The sequence below is a fragment of the Glandiceps talaboti genome, chromosome 11 (assembly GCF_964340395.1).
Source record: "Glandiceps talaboti chromosome 11, keGlaTala1.1, whole genome shotgun sequence".
NCBI lineage: Eukaryota > Metazoa > Hemichordata > Enteropneusta > Spengelidae > Glandiceps > Glandiceps talaboti.
This window is the reverse complement of record NC_135559.1, coordinates 21,469,923-21,490,259: the sequence shown is the minus strand read 5'-3', so window position 1 is coordinate 21,490,259 and position 20,337 is coordinate 21,469,923. Positions and strand designations below refer to the sequence as shown.

The following is a 20,337-nucleotide window of genomic DNA, read 5'->3' as shown; positions in this document are numbered from 1 at the left end:
TTTAATTTTAGAGTACACTGTTGATAAAATAGAGTAGTTTCCATCTAATGCAAGTATAATATTAAATACGACCAAATATACAACGATACTTGGCCTGTGCCCCTTTAATAGTTATAATTTTGGCGTAGTAGTTTATACTGCATACTTACAAGATACTCATAATCTTGTACTTACTGGAGCACATGTACAGTTAACCACAATTTGCAATTAACTGAACTCAAACCTGGTATCAATATATAATTTATAGACAAACCGATGACGTAATTTAATATACGTATCAAAAAGTTCTAGAAAACTCTACTATTCAGTCAACTCATTTAACAATGCCAGAAGACAATTGTAATGTTATAGAAGGCATACATTGACATTAACATCATATTAAAATAGTTTCATCGGGGTTATTATCTAAGTATTTTCAGTTATAAGTAAAAAACTGATAAACTTCGCTTGTGAATGGGCAGAATCTGAAACTTTATGATGGCCTTAGCTTTGTAATTAGTACTTCGAGTTAGTTGTATGTTTCATTGATGCTACGATAGTCCAGTAGTAAGTAATCCTGGGAGACGGTGTGTTATATTAGTGAACAACTGCAGCTGCTATATATAGTACTCGTTAGGTATACATAAAATATTGCAAATTAAAGAACTACCATAGTCGATCTGTTACCATACGTCTTTTATAACTGTTTGCATACTTCAGTAACCATCTTAATTATCTATTGACGCTATTGGATAGGGCCGGGGATATTGTCAGAGACGGACAGCATACATCAGTTCTGAGTACGACTTACTAGTGTTACTGCTTGTGAACAGACCTAGCCATAGACATATAGACGTAGGGTCTACCAAACTAACAAATTTACTTTTAAGTTTGTCTCTTTTATATACATCTGTTTATGTCTGCATTTTGGCGAGATGTGATATTCTCACTTGTATAGTTTGATTGATTACTAATACGAAATACCTAATTGGTTGCCCTTAGATTGATTACTAATACTAGACACTTGATTGGTTGTACTTTTGGTATGAAAATTATCATAATGAAGCCTGGTTGTTCTGTCAGATATCGCCGGCGCCGATTACCTCCTTGATAAATTTGAAGTGTGAGGATTATAATGATTACACATGAATTAATTACACTGACATTATCAGAAATTGGGTCTCGGTGATAGACTGTGTTACTGTCCGTATAGTAGGCTTTATGTAGACAAAGAAACTTTTGTGTAACATATTGGTTCATGTTTATGTCTAGCTATATGCTCTCATGGAGAGTCATGGCGATTTGTATACCGCATGATAGTCTAGCTAAAGTTGGGGAATTGAAGACAATTTTCAAGTACTTTCAAGTTACATTGCAAACTATATGAGAACGAAAATGGTTCTATTTTAAACTCATTGTATATGTAAAGACCATTATAAATTCACAGAATATATTGTACTTGTGTAAATTGTTTTGTAGATTGTATTTGAGCCTCAGTTAACAGGTTCATGAGGTTGGAACTTCAATAATTAGTGATGTCCTTTGCCATGATACACAACCAAGTTACTTTTGTTCATGTCTATGGACAAATTATTCACCACAGCACCCTCTAGTGGTGAACAGTAAACATCATCAGTTTGTCCTGAGGAATACAACATTCACGTTGCCGAAACGTAGATGAACAAAAGTAACTTGGTGTGTATCAAAGAACATAATGTTACAGTATTTTTTGCCTAAAGACAAATTTCCGCATTTATATTAGGTACAATAAAGTTATTTACTGAATTGAAATGAACTGATATTTTGCTAGGAGTATCAGGAAAGCGAGGGGAGCTGTCACTATTGTGGGTTTTTTTTTTAACTCTGCGCATGACATGACCAGTCATTCCACTATGTATACTACCACTACGTGTTTTAATATGGCCGGGCACTGCGTACATGAATGTCCAATTTCAGCGAATGTCGCTGAGGCTAATGCTGTAAAGAAATACCTAGAGATAAAAGTATTAAATGAATACTATATTGGCTTCCTACGACTTAGAACCTCACATTTAATCGGATATAATATATGATTCAAAATAAGTAATCTTTGCTTTTCTGAACTGGTTACATTCGAAGATTTTCTGGTCAAAATCCCACTTCGCTCAGGCACTTCTTAAACGAGTACAAACAGCCAAAAAATTCACAAATTGCCCCACTGGTTCTAAAATACGATGACACTATATACTATATACTGTATATTACTGATATTACTTGACTTTTCATTGCGGTAACCATGACAATTTGAATAGCTTTTCGTTTCAATGACTGATGGTAGCTTCGGATAGTTGTTTTTGCTTTGAATTTGAACTAATAATCCTTCCAACCTGGCTAACGACTCGTGTCAACTTTGTCCTATCTATACCATGATAAAATAATGAGCGATACGCTAGCTGATGCTAAAATATCCATACTTACGTTAACAATCTTGACCTCATGAAATTCGAAGTAGACAGAGGCACTGTTGTGCTTTCTTAAAAACATAATCTTATATTGGAAGCTAGGATGTTTAAAAATATGTGTACAACTTTCTCCACTTCTCCGTTTATATGGTGAGAGATCGACAAGATCTAATTCGTTAGAAAAATGACCTCTCTCTCTCTCTCTCTCTCTCTCTCTCTCTCTCTCTCTCTCTCTCTCTCTCTCTCTCTCTCTCTCTCTCTCTCTCTCTCTCTCTCTCTCTCTCTCTCTCTCTCTCTCTCTCTCTCTCTCTTTTGATTCACCCGCCTCATAAATAGATAATGGGTTAAGAACTAGCTTATTGAGACAAAGTAAAGCAGGAAGAAAGGTTGCAATTGTACTCTGTAAACGACCTCTCCTGATATTGGATATGGTTCAAATTACGAACAAAATATCTCGTGGCCCCTTTTAGACCAACATAATTTTCATGGAGCCCTTCGCATCCCATGTTCGTACCGCGCCCCCGCTGTAAATTCGACTCGCTACTAAGTCTTGGGGAGCCGACAGTATACGGTTGTGGCGGGGGGGGGGTCGGAGGAATTGGTTGATAAGAAGTGGAAATTCAACTGCCCCCACCCTCATTCTACAGGGAAAAAAATCAATGACCCCCCCCCCCCCACCTGACTTTAAGAAATTGGGATGACCCCCCCCCCCCTCCGTTTCCATAATATACATGAAGTGGTGGGTATTAAAGAGAGGAAATTATATTATTTATATTGCTACAATTGTATTATTAATGATTATTGGGGTACTTACAAAACAACTTCATTTCAGTAAGAATACTTATTAATGCAATATACTGAGTACTACTTTTACCTTATTTAATACAAAGCAGAGACACTTCTAAGCTGAAACAAACTAGTGATGACAAGCTAGTGTTACAGTGACACCTGTCAAATTGTAATGACTTCAGTACATATTTACAAACTGGGTGATAACCTGACAACTAATTGATTCAAAGTTTGCTTTCAGAGTGTAAATTATACGTATACAATAGACATCGGTGGGAAGATAAACAACAAGGCGGAGCCGCGTTGTTTATCTTCCCACCGGTGTCTATTGTACTTATGCCCGACAACTTCACAGGATAGCAGGATTAGTCCATCTCACCCTTGCTAGACCCCCCCCCCCAACCGTAAATAATGACGACTCCCTTAGCGTAAGTTGAATAGGGAGATCTTTGTGCCTACACTTTGCAGAGCGAAGCAAAGCCAAGCTTATCCTTGAAAATCTGTATTGCATCAATGCATCTTTTGGCACATGGACAATACAGCGTTCTTCGGTTTTTTTTTGTTTACCGTAAACTAGGAAAACGAAAAATGGAGTGGATACCTTTTTTCTATCACCGTGTATTAAAACGAAAATTGGAAAAAGGGACACTTTTTCACGTGTCGATTTCCCATTTGCGAAAAGGAAAATACGAAAGGGAACACGAAATATGTTCCGTTTTGCTTGTTTTCAATTCGAATTCGTAAAACGAATGGACGGTAGAAAAAGACGAGCCCTATATACACATTATATAACTATGCCAAATTAGCATATATTGACGTATAGCGTATTCGTGTGTCGACTATGCGGGATATACAGTACTTACATGTAAATAAAACCGGATATTATAGGTGATTTCGTCATAATTGCATTTCAGTTGAGGTTAAACATAATCCATTCTCGCAAACCAGAGCTATTGTTTCTTCCAGTTGGAACGGTATCGTAAAACGGTCGTGGTTTGCGACGATGAACATAATCAATTACATTCTAGGAACAGCTGACTAATAGCTATAGAAATACTAAATTAATTATATGACGTCATTGAAAATTGCACAATTCAATCACACCATTTTAGACGGTTACAAGGTTAGCCCAAACAGTGCCAGTAATAAATAATCGGACCGAATTCGTTTTACGCATGCGTCATCCCATTGTTTATTAATGCATGTACACGGTGCCAACTCACGGTAGTGAGTCGACAGTCTCCACACTAACTGCAAGATGAAAGCAGGTGAAAAGAAGACGGCGGTTGACTTTGATGAGATTTTACATCATTTAGGTGACTTTGGACTGTACCAGAAAATAGTTTATTCATTTCTCTGCTTGAGTATGATACCCACTTGCTTTGTCATTATGGCTCCAGCGTTTACCGGGGCACAAGTTCCCCACGTCTGTCAACTATCAGAAGACTTATTAACGAATCCCAATTCTAGCGTTAGTATGTATATTCCGTATGAAAATGAAAACGGAGTGTGTCGGCCGAGTAGTTGTAGACAATACAATAACATTAGTATTGCTGAACGTGTTCAACAAATTGATAGAAATAGCAGCTCATGCCAAGCGTCAGTGTCATTACCAACATCAGAATGCATCAACGGTAGGAGTTTCGATATTGCGAATCATCGATCCAGCATTGTTACTGAGGTGAGTGACAAATTTCTCGCTTTCTTTCAATGTTTTGCTACTTCGGACTAATAATATGATGATATTGAACGCTGATATTCTATCTGTCGATGATTTTTATCCCTGTCTCGATATTTGAGTTCCTTTGTCTATTATTTACACTCCAGCTCGTTCACTGGCTGGCTTGTACCGTTACTTGTATAGCGCACTACGTATTAGTCATATGACAGACATTTCAAGGTCACATTGGCGCATGCGCACATGATATATTTCTCAAGATATTGGCCGAATTTAGCACTTCCCACACTGATTATAAAAAGTGCAAGGATATTAGTTTTTAAAGATGAAGGTTTATAGGTTTTTTTTACCTAAAGCATCAGTTTTTCATTGATTTTATTGGATCTACATCCACACATGTTCAAAGGATCTGTTCTGATAATCCGTATACATGACTACTGGACGCTATACTACAGCTGAAAACCACTGATTATATAATTATCATATTCTTGTTCAAAATAGATGAAAAAGTGAAAATGCTACCTTAATAAGTTTATAAATCGATGTGGAGAGAGTGGGGTCATTATGCAAATTCTTTTAGCATGGACAATGATTGAAATCGATACAAGTCACGCCATGTATAAGGAAGGGAAAAGCATTGAATAGAAACAGAATTGGTTTATTTCAATCCCATTGTTTCGTTCACGCAATCCTCGAGGCTAATGCCCTTCAACTGGTACAAGTCATCACAGACGTTTGTCATTGTCTGTGGTCAATACGTATGTGTACATGCTCAGTGATAGACTGTCGACAGTCGTTCGTGCCTTTTTTGCTTCTTTTCATCTAAAACAAAGTCGTTGCCTCGCTCCGTAGCACTTACCAGGGCCGTAGCCTACCCAAATTGCCGGGGGGGGGGGCAGAACTTTGTCTTGGTGCAATCATGCATTTAAGTTTAGAAAAGTGCTAATTTGCATGCAATTTACATAATTTCTATTTTAGCATACGCAATTAAATATCATCCAGTAAAATTAAAAAATGCTGGTCAATGGGTAACCTAACCAATCACATTGGGTGGGTAGGTAGGTAGGTCGATTTCATTTTTTCGCAATGCTTGACAAGGATAAAACAAACCATATATAATGATAGCAAAATATTTTAGGTCGAGTTTAGATAGAACTTATTCAGTCATCTTGATACTATCTCTATGCAATTTGTCTGCATAGCTACAGTTAGGAAATATACACAATTTACAGTTAAGCAAATGTTGTAGCTCCTCTCACCCTCTCTTCTAAAAAAATGTAAAGCCCCGCCAAATGAAACTCAAGCCTTGTTTTAGCCACCCATTCTGTCACCTACACTACAGTGGAGATATAAAATCATATGGTACAATGATGCATAAAAATATCAGTGATAGCCAAGTACAATAATACTCCGAACGAGATTACTTTACACAAGGTGTGGATTTCACATGCATAAGGAGATGTCTCTAATTAGCTCTAACCTATACAGGGAGGTACTTAGCCAGACACCTTCCATTTTGTTTTGGGAGAAAGACAATTATCAACTTGATTGCTACTGATTTCCAATCAACTCCAAAGGTGAAAAAAAATGAAAATAAGGCAGTGTATGAGGCCATTTAGAGGCATAAAATGTCAAACCATAGACATAATTCAAAGTCTTACAATGCTTGAATATGGTAATAAAATACCAGAATTGAAACAATTATGCTATACATTACATATTATCTGAAAGTGTATTTTGTTGTGGCAAAGCTGAAAGATATTTTGCTGATGTGCACTTGGTAAATGGCTTTTCCTGAAGTTTAATTTGGTTCCAGAAAATCTCGAATAAAGAGCAAAACATTTCAAGACTTCCAGACTTTTGATAGCCCAATGACTGCTCAGCCCACTCCCATGGTCGTAAACATTTGCTCAATTCTTTTAGTGCACATTGGATATGCAACAGCTTATTTTTAATCTCAATTCACTCTTGTATGCATCATCAGAGCCAAGTAAACCACTGTATAAGCTACCATAATTTGGAATTGACTCTAATGCATATTGTTACATGTACTATTCAGAAAATATAAAGAAATATCCTTAATTTTGAAAAAAATGCGAAGACCGCATGAGGATATATTGCCCATCACCAGAAAATAATATATGGGTAGGTTGAACAGCTTTTTCACTTTTCTGGCCTAATGTTGTATCTTTCAAAGTAGTTGCCGAAAAGATGTCACATTCACATGAAAAAAAATGGATGGTGCTTTCTCAAATAAGTAACACAACAAAATAATCATTTCCTTTACTCAACTCCGAAAGCTTTTATGGCCTCGTTTATGTCGGAACCTTAACCCAAGGCGAACTCAGTGAATTCTCCTTGTCATTATCATTATAATGGAAATTGAAGTTTGGATTTTGATGTCGAAGGTAGTACCGCTCTGTTTACAAATTCAGGGCCATTCTGTTTACAAATTCAGGGCCATTCTTTCCATAGAAAATTTTCGCTTCAAAATGAATTGCGGAATAATGCTAGTGTCAGTGTGCAATGAGATAATTATACGAAACAACATTTTAACCAAAGACAACGTCGAACACAATTATTGAAAGTGGATCTTCAACGAGTGGATCTTAAACTGTGTACCTAGTTTAATAGTTTTTCAGGCACGAACTCCGGCACTCGCTGATCAGTACACGGTTATAGTATTGCTCCGGATCGGAGCAAGGCGACGACTTTAGTTTTAGCTAAAACTTAACAAAAAAAGGCACGAACGACTGTCGACAGTCTAGCTCAGTGAAAACCCGATCGACATTGAACTCTATTGTAATCAGTCAGCCGACATAGTAGTATGATGGATTCGTGTAACCATGGTAACAATATTAAACTTACTACAGCATATACAGATACATATTCCTTCAAAGCAAAATGGGAAGGATCGTTGAGATCGATTAGCCGCTGAACTTACTAGCATAATAGTTTGATTGTCAACCATGACGCCTGACGATGACGTCACGGTTACGGTAGTTTCGAAACAAAACGAGGCCAGGCTCCTTTATTACAAGTCACTACCAGGCAGACATCTGGAGTAAACCGGTTTTAAAAGCAAACAGCGAGTCGTTAAATATAGTACATGCGCTAAACTATTGCGCAGATCTATTTGAAAAAATTGAAATAAAAGAGACAATGGACAAATTTCATGAAATTGACACCTCTCCTTATGTATAGCACACACAGGGCCTAGTCTGTGCATATAACTATCAATATGTTATTTATTTATTTATTTATTTATTTATTTATTTATTTGTTTATTAAGCCTTCACAAGAAGAGAAACAAAAAAAACAATTCATGACAATCGTACAATACAATACAGCATCAACAACATATTGCTAAGAATTTGCCAACTCTGTGGATCCTCCACATATAAAAGCTGACGGACACTGTCAACCCATCTGAGATGTTTTCATATTTCTTACGACAGATTTAGAATATTGCATGCCAAGATCTAGCGAAGAAACAAGTTGCCCGAGTTACGGGACAGTAAATCAGTGATACGATAATACTTGTAAATATGGAATTTTTCTCCTTCATAGTGGGATCTAGTGTGCGAAAAATCATGGCTTCGAGAAGTCGGAAGATCTTCGATTTATGTTGGTGTTCTGGTTGGAATGCTATTTTTAGCACCCCTATCTGACCGGTAAGCTTGCTAACTACTCCTAATTTCACGAATATACTGTGTCTGGCATGGGTAGACTGTTGTGCAGGGTGATGCGAGATTGTCCCGTAAACATCGTGGATTCCATACCTGTATAGCACACTGATGACAAAGGCTTATACGTATAGCAAATATAGGATTTCATTTAAATATCAGATTTATCATTCAGAGGCTTGACACTGTCATTAAATATTTACAGGTTTCATTATTCTGAAGGTAGGGTGCCTATTTTACAAACAAGCTATGACGTAACAGTAATCCAAACTTATTAACCTTCGACACAATTATTATTATGATTGATCCAAGTGTATGGCTTTGCACTGTCGATAAGAATCGACCTAGTTATCAAAATGTATATTATCACATTTCTTCATTATAGATATGGTAGAAAATGGTCCATATTCATTTCCATACCGTGTAACACCTTTTTCAATTTATGTACGGCATTTTCACCGACTCTAGAGGTTTATATCATCTCACAGTTTTTCCTTGGTTGTTCGCTTGTTGGTTGTTATCTTGTTGCTTATAGTTACGGTAAGTTTAACGTCTTCTACATCCATCTTCTCCTTGTTCTCTCCTCCTCCTCCTCCTCCTCCTCCTCCTCCTCCTCCTCCTCCTCCTCCTCCTCCTCCTCATCATCATCATCATCATCATCATCATCATCATCATCATCATCATCATCATCATCATCATCATCATCATCATCATCTTTCAAAGGAACTTTAATGCTTATTGTCCTATGTACACAACATACTAAAATATAAATAAATTATACAAAAAAAGCGGTAACGATCGAAGTACAATATAGTACTGTATGAGGATTGGTGTGTACAGCGAGATCTACGAGTTGTAATAAGTTATTACGTATTCAGAAATACAAGAATAATAAGTGTTGGTTAAAAGTAACATTGAAACAAATTGAATGTGTTATGTGAGCTCAGGCTCAGTTAGTTTTGTTTACAAATACAAACCAACAAGTAAACAAACAAAACAAAACCAAATAAATAAATAAACAAGTAAACAAACAAACAAACAAATAAACCGATAAATGAGTAGATAAATACATGAATAAACAACAACAAACCAACCAACAAACAAACAAACAAATACTACCCCTAAATAGTTACCAATGAGATATCTCATTGGTGACTTCTTCTTTTTTTTGGAGGGGGGGGGGGAGTTAGTATTTGTTTGTGTGTTTGTTCACTTGTTTCTTCATTTGGTTGTGTTTTGTTTGTTTACTTATTTGTTTGTATTTGTAAATAAAACTAATTGAGCCTGAGCTCCCTGTGATTAGAACGTAGAAAAATTGTACATTTGATATCGCCGCCGCCACCACCACCACCACCACCACCACCACCACCACCACCACCACCACCACCACCACCACCATCACATGAAATCAACTCAAAGTACACAGCAGTCACTAGCCAAACACTAAACTAATTATTTTGGATGTTTATTTGCAGCTCTCGAATGGGTCGGGCCGTCGAAGAGGGCGTTTGTCAGCAGTAGTACCGTTGTCTTCTATGCCCTTGCCTATGCTGCACTCGGAGGTATCGCATATGTTGTACGAGATTGGAGAAAACTAAGTTTTATAATGTCTCTACCATCAGTTTTGTTGTTAGCCTACTTTTGGTAAGTTTAAAGTCATCAACACTTTATTCTCTGTTATCAGCTTTGGCTTAGCGGGTTATCCTTCGAGCTGTCATATGGATATTTAGAATAACTTGTTATCGTACTTACTACAACATCCACGAAACCACTCAAAGAAAATTCGATTCCTTGTACAAAGATACATCATATCCATGATGATTTTTATTTATCACATCAGAAATTAAAGATTAGTGTCAAAATGTATGTTAAAACAAGTTCTGGGGCATTTTTGACAGGAAATTTGACAAATTATTTATACAAAAATAGCAGATTACATAAATAAATGGCAAATGTCGTACTGGTAAATTAACTGTACGTATTTCGACTCTATTTTAGCAACATTGTTGTCATGGAGACACGACAGTTTTATTTCAATAATTTGATATCAATATTTGTTTAATTTGTATTTTGGAAACATATTTTCTAAAATTTAGACAAAATAATTGTGATATAATACTTTATTATTTAAAAAAAGTCTCGTTTGTGGCATATTGAAGAAACTGATATGTACATTGAGTTGGTATTGACACGTGGATAACTAACTAACTAACTCGACATATATATAGAGGATGATCAGAAAGAATGTGCTATGCTTCAGGACATCACCCTTGGTACTCTTGTGTGAGAATTAATATATTGTGAATGAATTCGAATGGTGTAGTTTTCCAAATGAGTTAACGGTACTAATGAATAATTTTGTGAGATATGCTAGTTTCATTGGTAGAGGTGTGATTGTGTATTTCACTGTAAATTTGGCATGTACATTTCTACAGTGATGTACAGTGATTCCAGGTGAAGTTGATTTCTATGGCTGCGCATGCGTACAGTGTGACAATTCAATGTATGGCAAGTGTGGTTGAATCACAGACAAGTAAGAATACTTGTCTATGATTGAATGTATCAAGTGGGATAACCTGACAGATAGGCATTTGGTAGTACAGAAGTGTATCATCCTCTTTCCGATGTATATCTATAATACAGCACGAGGGATTACCTGATTTATTAGAGTTTAAACCATGGTGTATTATGTAGGAGCCGCTATCGTAGAATTCACATTATAGCAACCTAAAAAACGTACTCATAGTCACGAGTTCGTTTTTCTGACAAACCTGTTATTGTCTTTGATACTCCCTGTACTTGCCACACAAAATAAATCTTCGGCTAGTATCATCGCAAGTTCCAAATATATGATGTCCAATTAATTTGAAAAGAGAAACGTTTTATAAAGAGAACGTTCAGTACGATTGTTGTAATTTAGTGAATTCACTGTTGTGTCTCCAACTGATATACACTCATCGGTTCGATGAAGGGTCTGAAACAGGTGCCAGATTTATGGGTACGATCATAGTTTTAAAATGACTCAAAACAAAACAACAGCAAATCTTTAAACTCTGGGGACTAGATCAATAGTTCAATGTAGGATAAAAGAAATATTTTAGTTAGGGGAGGGGGGGGGGGGTTGTTGTTGAACCATTTTGGTTTTTACCCGGTAAAAACGATTTTACTTTTTAATGGAATCTATTTTCTACTCCTAAACGAAGAATTTTCTCTATACTAAATGCATGGAATTCGAACAAAAATACAAATTGTGTCACCAAAGAACTATTTTCCTCACTACATACTGGCATTGTATTCCTAGAACTACATATTACTACATACTGGCTTTTTATCAATAGCACTACATACTACTACACACTGGCTTTGTATTAATAGCACTACATACTACTACATACTGGCTTTTTATCAATAGCACTACATACTACTACACACTGGCTTTGTATTAATAGCACTACATACTACTACATACTGGCTTTGTATTAATAGCACTACATTCAACTGCATACTGGCTTTTTATTAATAGTACTACATACTACTACATACTGGCTTTGTATTCATACAACTACTACTACTACATACTACTACATACTGGCATTGTATTCATAGTCCTACATACTACTACATACTAGCATTGTATTCATAGCATTACATACTACTACATACTGGCATTGTATTCATAGCACTACATACTACTACATACTAGCATTGTATTCATAGCACTTCATACTACTACATACTGACATTGTATTCATAGCACTATATACTACTATATACTGGCTTTGTATTCATAGTAGTACACACTACTACATACTGGCATTGTATTAATAGCACTACATACTACTACATACTGGCATTGTATTCATAGCACTACATATACTACTACATACTGCCATTGTATTAATAGCACTACATACTACTACATACTGGCATTGTATTCATAGTACTACATACTACTACATACTGGCATTGTATTCATAGCACTACATACTACTACATACTGGCATTGTATTAATAGCACTACATACTACTACATACTGGCATTGTATTCATAGCACTACATACTACTACATACTGGCATTGTATTAATAGCACTACATACTACTACATACTGGCATTGTATTAATAGCACTACATACTACTACATACTGGCATTGTATTAATAGCACTACATACTACTACATACTGGCATTGTATTAATAGCACTACATACTACTACATACTGGCATTGTATTAATAGCACTACATACTACTACATACTGGCTTTGTATTAATAGCACTACATACTACTACATACTGGCATTGTATTCATAGTACTACATACTACTACATACTGGCATTGTATTCATAGCACTACATACTACTACATACTGGCATTATATTCATAGTACTACATACTACTACATACTGGCATTGTATTCATAGCACTACATACTACTACATACTGGCATTGTATTCATAGCACTACATACTACAACATACTGGCATTGTATTCATAGCACTACATACTACTACATACTGGCATTGTATCAATAGCACTACATACTACTACATACTGGCATTGTATTCATAGCACTACATACTACTACATACTGGCATTGTATCAATAGCACTACATACTACTACATACTGGCATTGTATTCATAGAACTACATACTACTACATACTGGCATTGTATTCATAGCACTACATACTACTACATACTGGCATTGTATTCATAGCACTACATACTACTACATACTGGCTTTGTATTCATAGTACTACATACTGGCTTTGTATTCATAGTACTATCTAATACATTATACTGATTTGAAATTGATCGTACTGTCTGAAACAACTCTCACTTTTGGCCAGTTTATTTGGAGGGGAGGGGGTCTGGGCCTAACTAAAAGAATTTAGTTTTTTTTTTATCTTACACTAAACTATTGATCCTCTCCCGTACAAATTGAAAGGACATAGCTGGGGCCTTGTCTGAGTCAGACAGTACCAAATTAAATTGTGTTATGTTATGTTATTTTATGCTAATAGTTATGTTCATATATATATATATATTTTTATATATATATATAATATCATATAAACATTTCGTTGTCAATCGCTTGTCAATTTGGTATACAGTTTATACTACATTGTTATGTAAATTCGACTGTGACGTAACATTAGAACATCTGGAAGTGACAAACTGACTTTCGGTCGTGTGACCCCAAACGGTGACAGTTTTCATGGACTTGACATTTAGCCTATAAAAACATTAGTGGACGATTACGGTGATGAGTTTACAATTTATGAGATATAGTAAGCGAAAAGTACACAAGTACAGTTTTACGCTTCTATGTGCCTTTAATAAGAAATATGTGTCTATCCTAATATCTATTGTTTCTCTCGCATTATGCAGCAATTTAAGTGCATCCTTACCAAAGAAGCGTAACTCGCTTGCTAGTTATAATACAACGCTTCGCAAGTTACCGTTAACGGTCTCCCCTCTGTCTGTCTGTCTCTGTCTCTCTGTCTCTCTCTCGCTCGCTCGCTCTCTCTCTCTCTCTGTCTCTCTCTCTGTCTCTCTCGCTCGCGCTCTCTCGCCCTCTCTCTCTCTCTGTCTGTCTGTCTGTCTGTCTGTCTGTCTCTCTCTGTCTCTGTCTGACTCTCTGTCTCTGTCTCTGTCTCTGTCTCTCTCTCTCTCTCTCTCTCTCTCTCTCTCTCTCTCTCTCTCTCTCTCTCTCTCTCTCTCTCTCTCTCTCTCTCTCTCTGTTTGATATAACAGTACAAACCAATAAATAACAAACTGCACATGTTAGACTTTAACATATCAAGATTCAATGAAAACAGTTTCTTGCGACATTTTGTCTAAATGAAGTGAATGCAGACATCAAATGCATACATTAAAACATTGGCACCTGCGTGTTAGTGTCTATTTGCAGTATCTTTAAATATTGTTATCTGATCATGAAAGTGTAGAATGTTTACGTTTTTATTGGTTTCTGTGTGACTGTATCAAACAAATCAGTATCCAGCAACGTGCTGTAATAACCATCTGGCATCAGTAAAAAATAACAAATTGAATATGAATTATGCAAACTGAATATAATAACATGTAAGACTTAGATATATATGTGTTCGACATTTACCTCAGTCTATCATAAATTTTCAGTGCAACTTCAGAATTAATATTGTAACTAAAATTGATCAAAATTTTGTTATTATTTTCTTACCCAATTAATAATTTGCCGATTTAAGGTTCTTACCAGAATCACCCCGCTGGCTTCTCTCTCGTGGCGAGGTCAAGGAAGCTGAAGTGATTATACTAAAGGCAGCGAGGGTGAACAAAGCAGACATTAGTCCACTGGTATATCAACATTTCAGTTGTGTAAACTATCTCTCGTGCAAACTGGCTCTCACGACACCAACTTTTCGAATGATTGCATTCTTCTTTGATACTCTGAATCGTTGATTGGCAAAAAAATAGTATCCAGTATGTAGTGTGTTTTTTGAAGACGGATATGTCTTTACGACGCATGCGCAATTATATCGCACAATCTTGATTTCGTTTTTGGAACGAAAAATTATTCAGATATGCATATTTGTTTGTCCAATTTAATTTACTTCCGCTAAGTTATACTTAGACAAAGCTGATTAGTATCATTTTTTACAAGTTTCTAATTTAAGCTGGACCAATTCAATCTATTTGAAGACTGCAATCAAATGGGGTGCTAGACATATTTTGAATTCAATTGCAATAGTCTAATTTTGACCTTGTCTGTTCGTTGAAGAATGGAGGCACACATAAACCGATGTAAAGATAAAGTTGTTAGTAGTAATTCTACCAAATCAAGAAAACATTTACCTGAAAAGTCTTGCTTCTAATAAGTGTAACGCCCATGCGCTCACTAATTGTTACAGCTACTGGTTTTAGCATTCGTTGTCATAACGATTGCAAGATCATAGTTTCCAATGAAATGAGCGCCTGGCCGCTATTTTGCTTTTTCACTTATTTACTACTTATTTGTTTTACTTCTTACTAAAATTCACCCACTATCAAAATAAACCTAATATGCCATGATTCCATGCATATTTCTACTACCAACTAAACTTACATCACGTTTACATCATATTTGTACAAGATTAGAATTACTTCAATGTAAAAGTCAGAATTGACAACTAGCACCGTTATGATTGGTATGAACAGTCGTTTGCACGGGATATAGTATCAGTATTATTAAAACTAAAGGTTTTCACGGTGTAACCAACGCTACGTTTGCTCTCAAGTGTCAACTGCTACGGTAACGTGATCACTTTCCATTTTCTCTCATGGCAAAAGTAGACTGACACATGCGTGATAGGTCTTCGTTTATTTTGACTTCAATTCAAGGACTGATCGTGCTAAAACTGCATGTAGGAGTGTTTGTTTGTTTGTCTGTTTGTTTAATCGATCGCAAATCTTTTGGGTGCAAAGTTAATCATAACTTTAAAATGATTGGACACCTGCATGCAGAAATTTTGTTTTACTTTGGTGGAAGCTTACTACATCTCTACCGGAAAGAACAGTCTTGATTGATTGACTGATTGATTGACTGATTGATCGATTGATTGTGAAATTTATTTTGAAATTTAAGCCAAAAGTAACACAACTTTGATCAATATTTTCATCATGATTTGGTATTTTAAATCAATCAAAGCAAATTATTGTTGACCCAGTTACTTAACTTGTAAAGTATAGCATGCTACTTTTTAGTTACACGTATGTGTCAGTACAAATGCCATTCAATTCATCACATGGTTTATTTTTAGCGTGTTAGTATATGTGTCATCGGGATACGCAATGTAATGCAATAAAGTGACTATCAGGCACAATCCTACACAACATACATAATAAACAGACCGACACGAACATCTTAGTTACATGTTTCCTCAAAATCCGCGATCACTGTTCCATGTTTCAATGGGTTAACAGTCTGAGGTTTCCAAGGTAACTGATTTGCCAAGATGGGTGAAAAAAGACCCGGGCGTGTTTTGAAATATGTAATATTGATGTCATATCTAATCTAAGGTGTGTTGTGTTGTGTCTTAGCGATAATTTATGTATGTTTGGTAGGAGATTCCCGTCTGATGTTTCAAGCTTTTTGTATCAGTGATATAGTGAGTGTACTTTTATAATACATACTGATGTATCCCAATGTACAGTTTCATGTTGTATAATGACAAACCCAGTCGAATAGGAGCACACACGAATAAACAAATGTGCCCGTTCCCGTCTAAATTCAATCGCAGACAGAGAATTGACATTCTTCTGTTCTGCTGAGTTTGACAACTACAAACCTTTGTTATAATTCATGAAAGTAACACCGATTGTACAACTTGCAGCTTCCAAAACTTGGAAAGTACTACCAAGAGGAGTGTCAGGAGAGACTGAAGAATGGTGGTCTACAAACACGAAGACATCACGGCTTTATAGACCTAATTAGAACACCAAATCTTCGCCGAAGATGTCTTAATATATTCGTACATTGGTAAGTTTAAATTCTCATGTATTGAAGACAACTACCACAATTTCTTTAATATTTCAATCGTTTTAATAAATAAAATAAAAACGAAAATAAATGAATTTGACTTATCAGAATTCATTATCCACGTCAATTCTTTTACCAGCATACATGGCTTCCCAAAATACTGTAACTTCCAAGTAGTTAGTTGATGGTTCGAAATAAAGACATTGATTATTTTTACGAGTCCTTTCTCTAATCTCATTTCAAGCATTCCGACAAAAAAACTTACAAAACCTTACAATTATTTGGAGATTTAGGGAAACGTAAAATAAAAAAACATCTTAACGGGTTGATTTGGCAAAAATCTTATAATTCTAAAACTACCGAGGGTATTGGTTTGAAACTTGGTTGAGATGTTATTGTGCCTGCAAATGTTGCTTTCATACAAAATGTGAACAAGATATCCTTTGCAATTCAACAGGACTGCTATATCTATGGTGTACTACGGAGTATCCTTAAATACCAGTAGTTTGGCCGGCGATGAATACTTAAACTTCTTCCTTGCTGGTATGGTTGAAATTCCCGCCACCTTGGCCTCCATTTTTTTCGTGGATCGATATGGAAGAACTATCACATTAAGTCTGTTCTGCATTTTTGCTGGGATAGGATGTATTTGCTGTCAATTCATACCAGAAGGTAAATCTTAAAATTCACCAATAAGCTTAATAATTTGTATTTATGTATTTATTATTTATTATTCTTCAAGATACCACACACAAAAACCTAGCATTTGAGGCTTTGATTTATTGCGACATCAGAACATGTGCACCTCAAAGGATGCGTCAATCTGAGTCGATAGAGCAGACAATTGCAAGTACCACCTTCTTTGAAACATCGCATCTGATACAATGTTACATGCATATGGTGTCTTTGAAACACTCGACTTCTGGTATGTCAATGGAAACCAACAACTCGCGATCGTATTCTGATGTGTTTTGTTTAAAGATAGATTGTTGTACAATGCATAAAAGCCTCAAATAAATGCTAAGCTCTTTTTTATTAGAAATGTCTGTGTATACAACCATGTTGTTACATGAAATATTCTTCCTACGTACAGCAATGTATATCCACGTATAACATCAACTCTGAGTACCTTACTTTCTATTATATTTGTTTCTAGATCTGCCCTCTTTGTCTATCACTATAGCAATGATTGGCAAGATGGGTGTTGCAGGAGCATTCTGGACATCTTACATATTCACAACTGAATTACTGCCTACTGTTGTTAGGTAATCTATTATTTTCCCTGACTTTGTCATTCTTTCAACCAGTTTATCTTCTCATAGCCAACTTTATCAACCGGCATTGTCCATGTTTCTCAATCAACCTCCCTTAGTAGAAGGTACTATTTGCACAGAGCTATATAAATTTACTCACGTCGCCTTAAATTCCATAATAAATGTCTGGGAAAAGAAAGCAGGAACTGTATCACAAAGGTCTTTTCAGATTTTTGTTTTTATGTTTAGTTAATTCTAACGTTAAAATTGCACCATATGTGTACTATTAATGCAATACCATACAATGTTTAAACTATTCGCTGTTTTGTTTCGATTCGTTTAGTTGCCTTTCATTTCGATTCATTTCGTTTCGTTTCGCTGAATAAATGTCTCTGGTACAATAAAGTTGAAAACAGCTGACCTTTCGTGAATAACCTTTCAAAGAGTGAATTGAATCCTCACATTCCTGGAATATTATGTATATATAGTATTATGAAATAGCATTCTACTGTGTTTCTAGTTTCAATATATGATTAGTTGACAAGTCAGTCTTACATTTGATGGAATGCCTCTTTCAGAACAACTGGTCTAGGTGCTGCCAATTGTTTTGGTAGAATCGGTTCTATTCTTGCACCCTTCATTCAACTGTTATCGTCTTGGTGGAAGCCTCTACCATTCCTTATATACGGAGGTACTGCCATCTTGGCTGGTCTAATTATATTGCTTCTGCCAGATACTAAGGGGAAGCCTCTGCCATCAACCATTGAAGATATTGAGTATTTAGCAGATAGGTGAGTATATTCCATCACTATGTGTATTTATAACTGATGATGATAGTAAAGTGGTTGGAGTGGCAATAATTTGTGTATTGAGTCTCAAACAGTCAGTGTAAGTGAAAGTATCCGGTAAACTAAGACAGATGGTAACATTTAGATATCTTCATTTTAACGAAGGATGATGCCTCTGTAATATACATACCAAACAGGGTATTCGGTTATGGTCAAATCTGCCTGTCTGTCTGTCTGTCTGTCTGTCTGTCTGTCTGTGTGATGTCAATTGATGCAGCCTAATAGTGAATGCAATTAAACATTTTACGATCATTTTTACACAGAGATGGGAGCATCGTGTCAGATACAGCAATAAACAACAACGCCAAGAACCTGATTACATGGACTTCACTTGGAAATCTTAATCCAAAATATATCAACTCGTACCCGTCACAAGAAGCTGTGTTTGTGTAACTATTTACAACTTTCATGACCATTTTGTTCAGTACAACATTTGGACATCTTCTCCTTATACTGTGTTTACTTACATGAACATGAACTAATGCGTATTGCTTCAATGCAACCTGTCAGAGTTATTTTATTGTTGACAAGATCAGTTACTGACTTCGATAAAGTACGTATCACAACTTTGCCATAAAAAGGGCTACAGGATGAGAACAGTCATCCTTAAGACCACATTAGTGTTTTAATAAGGAATATATTGAACTATTATTTTGATGTGGACCAACATTTTCTACATCACTGCCAAAATAGCATTTTGACGTTTTATATTTTAATACCAATCCGTGTGTGTATGTGTGTGTGTGTGTGTGTGTGTGTGTGTGTTTAAATCAACATGTACATATGCATATGAACATTAAATGTAGACTGTAATATACGTCGTGCGATGAGATGAAAGGTTGACCGATGTGTGAGAGTGCCCCGTCACGGTATAACTTACAGACTATTAAATGCTGTCAAGTGTGTTGACAAAAACTCCTAAGTTTATATATATTATATTTATATTGTTGTAATGTATGACGTACGTCAGAGCTAGTAAACATCACAAATAAAAAGATATTAAAATACATTATATACATGTGTTAGCCCGACACTGCTGTAATAGATCACGATTATTTTGTCGTTTCAATCATAACAAAACTGGACTTGGCCAACTACAAACACTTCACGGTAGTAACAGTGCCGGCGTTGTTAATCTACCACGTGACCAGGACTTGTTATT

The 20,337-nt window shown here is 35.9% G+C and overlaps 1 protein-coding gene across 1 annotated transcript; it reads left to right on the top strand.

The window, feature by feature from the left end:
• Positions 1 to 4,427: 4,427 nt before the first annotated feature.
• On the top strand, positions 4,428 to 19,925 carry LOC144442192 (organic cation transporter protein-like). The gene is made up of 10 exons (XM_078131470.1): positions 4,428 to 4,890; positions 8,458 to 8,561; positions 8,959 to 9,113; positions 10,049 to 10,217; positions 14,805 to 14,913; positions 16,929 to 17,074; positions 17,532 to 17,746; positions 18,231 to 18,339; positions 18,906 to 19,118; positions 19,439 to 19,925. Exons 1-10 carry the CDS (start codon positions 4,468 to 4,470, stop codon positions 19,566 to 19,568), a joined length of 1,773 nt encoding a protein of 590 aa, XP_077987596.1. The 5' UTR covers positions 4,428 to 4,467; the 3' UTR covers positions 19,569 to 19,925.
• The last annotated feature ends 412 nt before the right edge of the window (positions 19,926 to 20,337 follow it).